This window comes from Budorcas taxicolor, chromosome 19 (genome assembly GCF_023091745.1).
Source record: "Budorcas taxicolor isolate Tak-1 chromosome 19, Takin1.1, whole genome shotgun sequence".
NCBI classification, from domain to species: Eukaryota; Metazoa; Chordata; class Mammalia; order Artiodactyla; family Bovidae; genus Budorcas; species Budorcas taxicolor.
Window position 1 is genome coordinate 25,190,911 of NC_068928.1, and position 13,087 is coordinate 25,203,997.

At 54.7% G+C, this 13,087-nt stretch overlaps 1 protein-coding gene across 1 annotated transcript in view; it reads left to right on the plus strand.

Annotated features, from left to right (window-relative positions):
• Positions 1 to 10,558: 10,558 nt before the first annotated feature.
• The window catches only part of PITPNM3 (PITPNM family member 3), a 90,840-nt gene continuing 88,311 nt past the window's right edge, over positions 10,559 to 13,087 (plus strand). The window contains exons 1-2 of the mRNA XM_052657884.1: positions 10,559 to 10,641; positions 11,334 to 11,470. Of these exons, the coding sequence (XP_052513844.1) occupies positions 10,559 to 10,641; positions 11,334 to 11,470 (220 nt within the window). The remainder of the gene's footprint in view (positions 10,642 to 11,333; positions 11,471 to 13,087) is intronic.

Genomic DNA, 13,087 nt, shown 5'->3' on the forward strand with positions numbered 1-13,087 from the left:
TGGCCCAGCTCCTCACTCCATGCTAGGCCCTGAGAGGCGTGCATGGTCAGGTGCTGCCGCAGCCCTGTGGCCTGTCTGTGGCGGGCATGGCAGAAGGCCGCCTTGCTGCGGGAGGGCACAGGGACGCTGGCTCAGCTCTGCCAAAGCTTTTAATTAACTCATATAATCGTTCACAGCTTTAGACACCAACACACCCTGGTCTCTCCACACTAACTCGGGGGGCCTCTTTTCTCAGCCGCACAAAGGGCTTGACTGAAATAGGAGTTCTGGCTGTTTTGAAGAGTCAGAGTCCATTCAAAAATCTGGAAAAAATCAGGGACTCTTGCCTTAAAAAACACACATACAAACACAAGTACATACACACACACACACATATATCATATGCACACATACACATACATATATATACATATATTGAATATATATGCACACATACACACACCTATGGTGTCATGTCAGGGGGATCCAGGCAGGCTCGGATGGGGCCTGAACCCTGAACTGAATGATTGTCAGGTCTGACCTCTTCCCCTGTCATCCTCCTGAAGCTGTCTGTGTACAAGCAGTGTCCCCATCACAAAGCTTTTCCTAACCTCTTACTCTGAGGTAGACACAGGAGGTTTATCACCCCCTTTGTGCTTAGTCACTCGGTCGTGTCTGACTCTTTGCAACCTCATGGACTGTAGCCCGCCAGGCTCCTCTGTCCATGAGATTCTCCAGGCAAGAATACTGAAGTGGGTTGCCATGCCCTCCTCCAGGGGATCTTCCTAACCAAGGAATCGAATCCAGGTCTCCCGCATTGCAAGTGGATTCTTTACCATCTGAACCACAGATCTTATAGAAAATCAGGAGTGGAATTGGGTCTCTTTACCTCCACTACTGTTTCCTCTAACTATTTAAGACTATGCCTCCTTTTTTGAAAAGATTTTTTTTTAAATGTGGACCATTTTTAAAGTCTTTATTGAATATGTTACAATATTGCTTCTGTTTGTCAGGAGACATGCAGGATCTTAGCTCCCCGACCAGGGATTGAACCTGCACACCTTGCAGAGGAAGGCGAAATCTTAACCGCTGGACTGCCAGGGACGTCCCTGTGTTCCTTTCGATGCATGGGGGAAAAGATCTCATTTCCCCACCCCAGGAATCTCTAATAACTCACAGTAGGGAGGGGAGCAGAAATCTACCTCTCCAAGTTGAGGTTTACCAAATCTCAGGCCAGGTGGCTAAATTTTACTTTCTAGAGCTTGAAGTATAACGTGAACTCTGGAAATCATTGTTGTTCTTTTTTTCTAAGTATGAAATATCTTAACATTGAAAAATTTGAAATCCTGTTACAGCCTGCAGCAGCCTGGACTAAGAAGCACAATGGAAGGACTGACAGCCTGTTCCTGTGTTTGTGAGGTCATCTGGCCCCTTCCCTGCAGTTTCCTGCAGGGGACACACCAGGACTCTCATGTTCTGAGGACGCCAGTCCCAGGTGGCTCTAGGCAGCAGAAGCAGTGCTCTCCTGAAGGTTCTGGCACCCTTAACCTCAGCAAGTCTTCAGGACTGAGCTTTTGTGGGGTGGCAGGGGCTCTGTCAGTCTTCCCTGGTGGCTCAGCAGTAAACAATCTTCCTGCAATGCAGGAGATGCAGGAGACTCAGGTTCAATTCCTGGGTGGGGAAGATCCCCTGGAGGAGGGTATGGCAACCCACTCCAGTATTCTTACCTAAAGAATCCCCATGGACAGAGGTGCCTGGTGGGCTACAGTCCATGGGGTTGCAAAGAGTTGGACATGAGTCAAGTGATTAAACAGCAGCAGCAGCAAAGTTTATGTCATCCGTGAACTGACACAGCCCCCAATTCCTCAGTGATTTGGGGGACTTCCCTGGCGGTCCAGTGGTTAAGACCCTGTGCTTCCGCTGTAGGGGATATAGGTTCCATCCTTAGTTGGGGAGTTGGGATCCCACGTGCCCTCATCCCCCCCTCTCTTCCTTACACATTTCATGACTGAAAGTCAAGGATTCCCGTGAATCCTTTCCTTGCCGTATTTGCCTTCCTGCCTCTAGAAATGGATTTGCATAAAATAACCAGAGGGAATTTCTACAACTGCCTCTTTATTCACCCGAAGTCCTTCTGGGCCTGAATGTTTCCTTGATGGACTGCGATCCTTCAGCCGGTAATTTAATTGGCACCTGCCCCGTGTAATGTCTCCCCCCGTGGTTTACAAGGGCGGGGGGAGCGATTTAGCTCTGAAAGGGATGTTTCTGTCTTCGAGAAAGGCCTAGAGTCCCCCGAGCATCTTTTCACCCAGGCAAGTAATCTAGTATATCTTTAATAAGTGGAGTCAATTCACTTTTGGAGCCCTTGTAAGATTCAGCCTTTGAGTCATTCTGACCAGAAGCGTTCAGATGCCATTAGGAATAGATAGCTGCAGCAGTGCCCACCCACAGATCTGCCCTGGGATGTGAGGCCAGCAGCTCAGGGGAGGGAGGCACTGATAGCCCCAGTAGGCTTCTGCCCTGGCCAAGCCTGCAGCATCAGTGCCCTGGAGAGTCCTGCTGACTCAGCTTTTCCACCTGCCAGAGCATCTCCAGTGTGGGCTTTGGAAAACCACAGAGTCAGGGCCCAGCGGCAAAGATGCTGGGTAAGAACCTAGCATAGACAGAAGGACGGTGCCCGAGGCTGCACCTGGAGTTTAGTGGCAGAATTTCAGCTTCTCAGCTTCCTGTGTCTTGCTTTTGTCTTATTTATTTCTCATCTTCTTCTCTGTAGAGGTTAAGGGGGAGAACTGTAGACATCAGAGGGCTTGGTTTGGAATACTTGGCCCACCACTTACTAGCTGTGTGACCTAAAGAAAGATACCTAGCCTCTCTGAGCCTGTTCCTTATCTGTGAAATGGGAACGGTTATAATAATGACATCACCAACTTGATGGACATGAGTTTGAGCAAGCTCCAGGAGTTGGTGATGGACAGGGAAGCCTGGTGTGCTACAGTCCATGCTGTCACAAAGAGTTGGACACGACTGAGTGACCAACTGAACTGATAATAATGCCTCCCTCATTATATTGCTGGAAGGATTAAATGAGGCGCCACGTGAAAAGGACTTAAAATACTTCCAGGTACACAGTAGTCACTCAGCAAGTATCTCTTGTTGTTGTTGTAGTGTTGGAGAGAAACAGAGCGGATGTAAAGAGCCTTCTTCCAGCTGGCCTAACAGAGAGGTCTGAAGGTTTTAGCAAAGTCTGGAGACAGAAGGATGGACAGATTGACCCCTTCTTAGCAGTTCTCTCCGAGTCTCTACAATGACTGTGTCTTGGCTTCTATCCAGCAGTTATCTGAGCCTTGGTGGTGTGGGGTCCTCTCTGGAGAGTTAAGATTAATACACTTTGATATCTGTATCAACAAATACCGATGATGCCTCTGCAGAGAGAGTGGTGGGAGGTGTGGTCTGCAGTGGGAGCTTTAATCACACGCGGGCCACAGGGGCTGCCAGCATTTATTCCTGTTGAACAGGAGGCCTTTCTGTGCTGACTTCTGCTCAGACCACCCACCTCCTTCTCCATCACCTCCTGGGGAGGTGTGTGGTGGGTACCACCCTGCTTGGATCTGGAGGAGAGTGAGAAAACTGGTATCACAGGCTGAGCTTCTGGCTCAGTGAGGCTGCGGCCGTCCTGCTGGCTCTGTGGAGTGTTCTGAGCGGATGGAGCCTCTGGTTCTAAATTAGGACAAGTCCTTTTCCCTGTTCTGGCCTCCCTTTTACTATCATCGGATGGGGCACTGACAGAACACACTCTCTCAGAGTAGCTTGCTGTTGCAGTGACTTGGGGAATCTACGTGTCCCCAGTGGCCCTACGGCTCCTGCGCTGTGCATGTGCCCCAGAGAATCTCCAACGTGGATACCCAAGAAGTGCAAGGGGATGTTTGCTGGAGCAGTATTTGTAGCAGCGAGGAGCTGTGAAAACTAAAGGCCCAAGAGGGGATGAGGGAATACAAGGTGAGGTCTTACCACACTATGAAACACTAGCATCGAAAGGAACCAGCCAAACCCACCAATATCAGTGTGAACAGATCTGAAAACACTGTTAAGGGGGGGAGTAAGAAGTAGAACCAGCTAGCCAATGTGCCCTTATGGAAAGTTTTAAATGCATCCACGCAGGTATATAGGGCTTCCCAGGTGGCGCTAGCGGTAAAGAACCCACCTGCCAATGCAGGAGACGCAAGAAGCCCGAGGGTTTGATCCCTGGGCTGGGAAGGTCCTCGGGAGGAGGGCATGGCAACCCGCTCCAGTATTCTTGCCTGGAGAATCCCAGGGACAGAGGACCTGGTGGGCTACAGTCCATAGAGTGGCAAAGAGTCAGACATGACTGAGGCAACTGAGCGCGCACACATGCAGGTATATAACGCTCAGGTTAAACAGACAGGAGAAAGAGCTTCTAAAGGTAGACTGGAAAAACATAAGCATTTGGAGGAGAGGAATGGACTGGGAATGAAGACAAAAAGAGACCAAAAAAGAAAAAGACTTTGCCCAGACTGCTAGGAGATGCCATGAGCTTGTAAACACCAATCTTATTATAACCTACTAGGTGCCTCTTGCGAGAAAACAAAACAGATAAAGATGGTTCAGGTCAAGACGATTCCCTCAGGACCTCCCAGCACTGCCGTCCAGGTACTCGATCAGCATGGCCAGAGCTAGGACCTTGTAGAGGTTCAGAGCAAGGACCACATGGAGTACTGGAGCCAGAGGAAAGTCGTATCTGAGGTATGCTGCTGCTGCTGCTGCTGTCGCTTCAGTCGGGTCCGACTCTGTGCGACCCCATAGACGGCAGCCCACCAGGCTCCGCCGACCCTGGGATTCTCCAGGCAAGAACACTGGAGTGGGTTGCCATTTCCTTCTCCAATGCAGGAAAGTGAAAAGTGAAAGTGAAGTTGCTCAGTTGTGTCCGACTCTTAGCGACTCCATGGACTGCAGCCTACCAGGCTCCTCTGTCCATGGGATTTTCCAGGCAAGAGTACTGGAGTGGGGTACCATTGCCTTCTCCTAGGTGTGGATAAAGCCACTGTCTATTACATAATCTATTTTCATAATCTGGTTGCGATTTCCTGTCTTGTCAATACAGTTACATTAGTAATCAGGACCCACAGGCTGATCTATTGTCTCCTTGCTGCTGCTAAGTCACTTCAGTCGTGTCCGACTCTGTGCGACCCCATAGACAGCAGCCCACCAGGCTCCCCCATCCCTGGGAGTCTCCAGGAAAGAACACCCTTAGGGCCTTATCATCTATACTTGTGTTTGGTTCTCTGCATACTGGAATCTGTCATATATAAACAGTGTCACGTGCAGGGCCAGGGCAGGAGAGCAACAGGGCTGAGGTGGGTGAATCAGTAAGAGCTTGTTTCAGGCCCAGGTACTGATGGATATTTGTAGGAGCGCAGACTCCAAGGACCACTCTTGCAGTGTGTTTTCGATTTTCACCCAGTTCTTCATTTGTATTTGGTCTAAATATAACTTGAAGACAACTGGGTTTGCTTGGGGCCAATCTCAACAGACTTGACATCAAACAAACACAAAATGCAGCTCCAACTGCAAACGGGAGACTCAGAGATAAATTGCTGCTAACCTATTGGGCAGCCTCTTAAATCAGCTCAATCCTTACAGCAGCAGCCACCTCTTTCTGCCTCCAAACAGCTTACCTCTTTTCTTAAAACACCTACCCTCAGCCTCTCCAGATACTCTCTCCAAAATCCCATCTACCAGCATGCCCCACTCAGAAGAAGAGAGGTGCCAGCGAAACAGCAATTGATGAGATAAAATCTAGACTGGAGCCTCAGTTCATCTCAGCACTCAAAAAATCAGGTGAGGTATCAGTTCAACAGGTTCTGCAAGATGTCTCCAAGCATCTCTCAAAACCTGTGAGGACTCAGGAATGTGAATGTCATCTAAATTTTGCAGCCCCCCACCCTCTTGTGGGCCTGGGGTGGACCGTGGTCTCTGGAAAGGAGGAGCATTTGCCTTGGTCTACTGGCTGAGGTTCTGTCCCAGCCAGAGGCTCTTATACCTGGGGTCTGGCACTCACCTAAAATGTCATTTGTGTTGATCTTAAGGGAATCTCCCTGCCTCTGTGCCTCTGCAGGGAGAGGCAGATGAGACCCTTGGTGATCCAATGCTTCCTTTACAGCATTTGCTGTGAACATGAGGCTGCAGTTCCTGATGTAGCAGGAAAGGGGACAGGCAGAGTCCTAATGCTTTCTGAGATTGGAGGAGGAAGCACGGACTAGATAAGCCACAGCTCTCAGCAAGGAGAGTTCTGGATACAAAAGCATATTCTCTCCAGTGTCCCGGATGAATTGGGGGCAGCCAGGTGAGAGAATGCAATAGTGAGGAGAAACCAGCCCCTCCCAGCTGTTCTAGAAGGTTCCAAAGAAGAGCATCTGTTCCTAAGGTTGCTTTTGTGGATCCTCATGGCAGTGAACAACCACTTAGGTTCTTTAAAGTGTGGGAACCAGGGACTTCCCTAGCAGCCCAGTAGTTAAGATTTCGCCTTCCAAAGCAGGGGCTGCGGCTTCAGTCCCTGGCCAGGGAGATAAGATCCCACATGCCTCTTGGCCAAAAAGTCAGAACATTAAACAGAAGCAATATTGTAACAAATTCAATAAAGACTTTGAATTAAAAAGAAAAAAAGCATGGAACCAGTGAGGAGGGGGCCAAGAAGGGGAAAGCCAGGCCAGGAGACAGAGCTGGAAGGTATTTCCAGCAGTTCCATTGAGAGAGGATCACGTGAAACTGGTAGAGGCTGGGGAACTCAGTGTGGTGGGCACCGTTGCTGCCGGGCTTGAACTGGCCCTAGTCCTGCTCCAAGCTTCCTTCTGCAGGCATCCATTGGCAGTGGACGGGAGTAAGTCACTTAACCAGCCCATTGTCCTGCTGCTGACCCCCATACTGTGCACAAGTCACCATCAGAAAGTTGGGCAGTGGCCGTGCCAGGCCCAGCAGGCATGGCAATACTGAAGTTCACCAGCTGCCATGTGTCCAAAAAGGAAATAATTATAACCTGGTGTGGCTACCTCTCCATAGGGCCACACTGGCTGTTGTTGACGGTCACTTACCTGTCCAAGTGCCTTGGCAACCCCTCCCCAGGATGGTCACCCAGGTCTTCCGTCTATAGTGTAGAGGAGTCTCCCCAGCCATCTCCCACTCCCCACCCGCCTGAAGCCCTCTGCTCTGTCCGTATCTGTGTTCATGTTCTCCTGGGGACAGGCAGCACTGGCCTCTGCACCTTTCCCCTAATTCTCTGGGCTGGCAAGCTTGGCTGAGCCTGGGGTCACCTGGCAGTCCAGAGGCCCCAGCTGACCAGATGGTGGGCAGGGGAAAGGGCCTGGGCAGCAGGTCCCGGAGGAAGAATCCTGTCTGGAACTCTGACACCGTCTCTTGGTCGCAGAGCTGGGAGCCCTGGCTGACTCTGGCTCCTCTCTCCTGCAGGCAGCCGAGGTCAGCGTCTCTAAATTGCTAGTTGCTCCTTTCTTCAATTAAGGACGCTTCTTCTGACGCAGGAAGTTAACTCCCACCAGTTAATCTAATGGCCTTGTGTCCTGGTGTGTTTGCTGTCTGAAGGCAGGGCCAGCAGGTCACAGCCAGCACATTCGGGGGGCCAGGGCCCCACATTCCCTGTTGGACTCCAGAGCCACACAGCGACACTGGTCTTCACGCGGGGGCTGGGACTGTGGCGGAGGTTGGAAGTGGGGAAGCCGTGGATGGAGCCTGAAGTGTGCTGTCATGTGGCAAGTCTCCGTCACCTCTGGCCTACTGCCTTCCCATCTGAGAAATGGGGACACGGAGGGGGGCCTGGCTGGATGGTTTCTGTCATTCCCATCAGCTGGCCGCATCCCCTTACCCGCCACACTCCCCTGCAAGGGTTTGTGATGACTGCATGGACTGGTGGGAGGGGTCTTAGTGCCCACCTCAGGAAGCATGATGTCTTTGCCTATGCATTCACACACACACACACACACACACACGCACGCACGCACACACATGTGAGGTGCTGCCTGGAAGCTGGGTCCCTGCCAGGCTGCGGTCACTGCTGCCGCTGTGAGCCAGGGGCCCAGGGAGGTGCTCGGGCCCAGGTGTGTCCGCTCTGAGGCCACTTTATTGTTCCGCTGTGACAACTCACACCCACAGAGCAGGTGGCCAAACCTGGACATGGTCCGAGCAGTCAGGTTTCTGACTGTGCCCCACCTGCAGGGAAGGGTGAAGACAGTTGAGCCCAGTGGATGGAACACAGGCACCGAAATTTCTCGGCCTCCCTTTCCTTGTGTGTGTTACGTGCTCAGTCCCTAAGTGGTGTCTGACTCTTTGAGACCTCATAGACTGCAGCCCTCCAGGCTCCCCTGCCCATGGCATTTTCCCAGCAAGAATACTGGAGTGGGTTGCCATTTCCTTCTCCAGGGGATCTTCCCAACCCAGGGATCAAACCCACATCTCCTGTATTGCAGGTAGATGCTTCACCACTGAGCCACCAGGGAAGCCCTTCCTTATGTGTAAACTGGGCATAATACAAGACATCCGAGGATATTATATAGGGAGTGCCTGAGGGTTAAATGACATGATATATGTGTAAAGCCCTGAGCATACCGCCTGCCCACTCATGGCTAAGTCTACCCCCACTACGCCTGAGTAATGGGGAAAGGCTGCAGGGATTCACTCACGTGCTCCCAGCTGCTGATGGATGGCGCATGCTGGCCAAGAGCTCTGGCTACAACCTCAGAGCTGCTGAAATTCTGTCTATTGGTCCGCACTGCTGTCTGGTTCCAAGAACCAGCAGTCTGGGGTCTGAGAGACTTCTTGGGATATGTGACTTTCAGTGCTAAAACCAGGGGTCTCTGGCAAATCAGGCTGGTTGGTCCTTCTCGGTGAAGCCACACTAGGGGATTTGGACAGATTGTCCTTGGTTTGGTTGAGTGAGGTCCCAGAAGGACCCACTGGGGGTGGGGTCATACAGTGTGCAGAGTTCAGCTAAAACAAGGGGAAACATTCCCACGATCAGCAGTGTCCAAAGATGGAAAAACTCTTGTTTGAGATACTGAGCTCCTGGTCCTTGGATGTAATAAACCAGCAGCCGAAGGGCCACTTGAGGGGGATCCTGTGGATGGAGACAAAGTCCCAGAGTGAGGGGGTCAATGCTGGGCCAAATGCCCACTGAGGACCCGTTTAGCCCCATGTGTGCCCTGTTTCTATAGACAGGTTAATGGGACCCTGGAGCTGGGACCGTGGCTAGCCTGAGCATGGAATTATTCTTTTCCCTGAACAGCCGGAGTGGGACAGGGTGGGTGGGGAGCTTGGCTACAGGTTGCAACTGGGTTTTAGCCCTTTCCAGTTCCTCAGACGGAAGCAGAGAGCATCTTCCCAAGGGAGCTTAGCTTGGGGGAGGTTGAAAAGTCACCTGAGAACAGATACCCCCTAGCCCTCTCCAGCAGCAGACAGCCAGGCAGCCGGCTATGGGGGTGTTGGGAGCTGCCAGAGCTTGGTCAGCCATCTGTTGGGCCCATGGATCTGGCCCAGCCCTGGGCTAGGGATAAGACTGCTCTCTCCCCTGAGCCTCCCATCTGGCTACCCCCCCCCCCCCCCCCAAGTGCCAGTGAGACAACTGGCCTTCTCTCATCCCCTTTTGGGGCTGGACCGTGAATCCCTGGCCACCACCAGGCAGAAGCCACAACACCAACCTTCCTAGCCTCTGCTGGGCCTGTTCACCAGGATGTCTGCCCCCTAGGTTTGGGAAGCGAAAGTGGGCTATTGCTCACCGCTAGGCTCCTGGCCTCCCCAAACTGCTCCAGCCTGGAATCCCAGGGGGGCTCTGCATGTGTTTTTACACCTTCTTTTAGAGCTAAGGACACAGAAATCCCTTCCCCTCTGAGGCTAGTTTACACCCAGGTTCTGGATCCTAGAAAACGATTCCATGGACTGGGGGCTGATGGAGGGTCCATCTCGCCTCCGATCCCTGGAGCCACCTCCCTCTTGGCTTCCCGGGAGCCCTCCCCAGCTCCCTTCTTCCTCTCTGTCTCTCCTCTCTGCTCTCCGTCACTCTCCAGGTGCCAGGGAAGCGAGTCTGCTCCGAATTTCTCTCCCCCTCTCCCGTCGGGGTTTCGGCCCCAGAGGTGTCTCTAGTGCCCAGTGTCCGTGGCTCTCGCCCCCGACTCCCGGTCCGCGTGCCCACCTCCGCCCGGACCGCAGTGTCTCCGCGTCTCCGCGCCCGTCCGGGGCTCGGAGCGCAGCGTGTTGGAGCGGCGGCCGCGGCCCCGGGCGGGAGTGCGGGCCCGCGGGGGCGGCGTTGGGCGCCTTCCTCCGTCAGTCCCTCCCCGGCAGCGCGGGGGGGCCGGCGCGGCCGCCGCTCGGCGCCTTTAAGGGAGCGGGAGGGAGCGGCGAGGCGGCGGCGGCTGCGGTGGCGGCGGCCGCGGCGAGCGGGGCGGGGGCGCGGGGCGCGGCGCTCGGAGTCCGCTCGCGGCCGGAGGCGGCCGGGCGGCCGGGACTGGGCTGGGAGCCGCGAGGAGCGCGCGCAGCGCCGCCGGAGCCCGCCGCCCGGGCCATGGCCAAGGCGGGCCGTGCAGGTGAGGGCGGGCGCCGGGAGGGCCGGGCCGCCAGCGGGGGGAGGGACTCGCGCGGCTCGAGGTGGGGGGGCCGCGGGTCCAGGTGAGCCCCCGGCGCAGGTGGGCGGAGGTTCTGGGCGGGCCGAGCGGGCGGCTGCGCGGCCGGCCCCCTGGGAGCGTGGAGAGGGGGCTCCGCGCGCCCCGCGTCCTTCCTGCGCCCCCGGTCACCTCGTGGGACACCGCGTCCCCTCGCCACCGCCCCTCTGGAAAGGGCTAGGTCCGCGGCGCCCCTGCCCGGCCCGGCGGAGGGGAACGATCGCCACCCTCCCGAGACCCTGGCCAGACCCGGACGCGGGGAACGAAGGCGAGGTCCCGCGGCTGCCGCTCTATCCCACGCCCCCCGCCCCAACCCCAGCGCCAACCAGGACGCGCCCCCTTGTCCTGCCGCTCTCGCTATCCAGGGCGCGACAACCAACTACCCCCCGCCTCCCCGCCCCCAGCTCAGGCAGGAGACCCAGATTTCTTCTGGGGAAGGAGGGGTGCTCCGCTCCGCACCGGCTTGTGAGCCGTCCCGCCCCCTCCCCCTCCCGGACCCTGGGAAGCAGAGCCTCAGGGCCCGAAGTCTGAAGGGTGGGGGGTGCTCTTCTGCGGTCCCCAGGGCTCTGCCCTCCCCCAGACCCAGGCCGTGTAGTCCGGGGTGTGAGGGAGTGGGCGTTAGTCATTTGTTCATTCATTCAGCCAGACGTTCATTCACCAACATCTGCTTTGTGCCAGGCCCAGAGCTGGGCACTGGGATGAGGAGGTGGACCAGACGCTGCCCCTGTTCGCACTCTCTGGGCCCGAGGGTGACTTGGGAGGGCGCTGCAACGAGGGTGGCAGCAAGCCTGGTCGCAGCAGGGCCGGCTTTCGAGGCTGGCATGTGTAAATCTCCTGTGAACTCACACCCAGCCTGTGACGTTGGCAGGTGCCATGGCACCCCCTCGGACTCAGCAATGGTTTGGCATGAACCCTACCCTCTCTCCGTCAGTGGTGGCAGAGATGGAATGAGCGTGAGTTCACTTCTGCACACACTTGGAGTGGATTCTGCTGGGCTGTGTGTGTGTAAAGCCACTGCCACCCCTTGGATGCTGCCCTGATCTTGGACCGGGTCCCAATGCTCCTATACATATGCTGGGTGTGTGCTTTGGGTGCCTGAGAATATACTCCTATTCTGTCCCCTGGAGTCCTGTCTGGGTGGGGCTGGTTGTGTGCGACACAGCCAGTGAGGAACACATCTAAACACTCCCTTTCTCACTTCCCTCCCTTTTCCTCTCCAAAGGGAGGCACCAGATGACACCCATGGGGCTGGAAAAGGCGGTCTCCTTGGGTCCTTGCCCACCCCCATTCCTCACACAAGAGCACATGGCAGGTGTGTGTCCCCCACACTGTCCTCGCTCCTTGTGTGCATGCGTGTGCAAGTTCATGCACACCCCTTGCACATATCACCTACCCGAACACCGTCAACACAACAGCAATGAACAATTGCTGCTTTTACTAGGCACCAGGCAATGTGCACCACCATCCCGGGAGGCAGGAAGTGTTACTCTTCCCTTTTGAAAACATCTGCAAACCGAAACTCAAAGAAATACCTCCATCCAGGTGGCCCAGAGGGTCTGGGCAGAGCCTGGATGTCGGGCCAGACTGTAAGGACTTCTAACGATGGATTTTCTCCATTGTTACCCTCAGAGGTTCCAGCCCTTCCACCTTGGTCCATGCGTCGTTTGGTCTCTAGACCGAGAGTCCGTGGGAATTTGTTCCTGTGACAGGTGAAGAACTGCTCTGCCCTGAGCATCGGTGCCTCGTGCTATTCTAACATCTTGTCTTTCCTGCTGCAATTTCATGCTTAGCCCTTTCCCTCAGGGCAGCATGGACCCCTCCCCGCCGCCCCCCGCCTTTCTCCTCTGTGGGTCCAACAGCCCAAGCTTCTCCCTCCCACGCTCAGCTGCCACCCCAAGGAGCCTTTGGGATCGACCCTAGCAAGATCGGATTACTCCTCCTCTTCTGAGTTCTTCCAGGGTCCTTTGCATTTTGTAAAAGTCCCTTCTCTTGCTAAGCCTTCTAAGCTTGCTGACTTGAAGACAGCAGGCAGTAATGTGTGCATGGAGATCGAAGTCTGTGAGGATGGACTGGGGAGCTTTACAACAGAGGGAGTCCTTGGAGACAGGGGCCCAGGTCCTTCTCTTAACAGCTAGAGAAACTGAGACCCAAGGAGGGGATGTAACACAGACAGGGGTGGCTATTCAGGACCATCTACTGTGGATGGACAGACTGACAGAAATGATCAGGCCTTCACCCTGGGGGTGACATTAGAACTGAGGAAGGGTGAAGGCTGTGAGAATCTGGCCTGTGAATGAAAGAGTCTGCTCTGTGGCCTATGAGGTGTTCTGTCTAAATCTGGCCAAGGGGGCCATTGACTAGAGATAGAGGTTTGGGTCTCAGAGCCGCCCTAGTGCCTGACTCCAAGGTCATTGCATTGTAGTCCTGTGAGA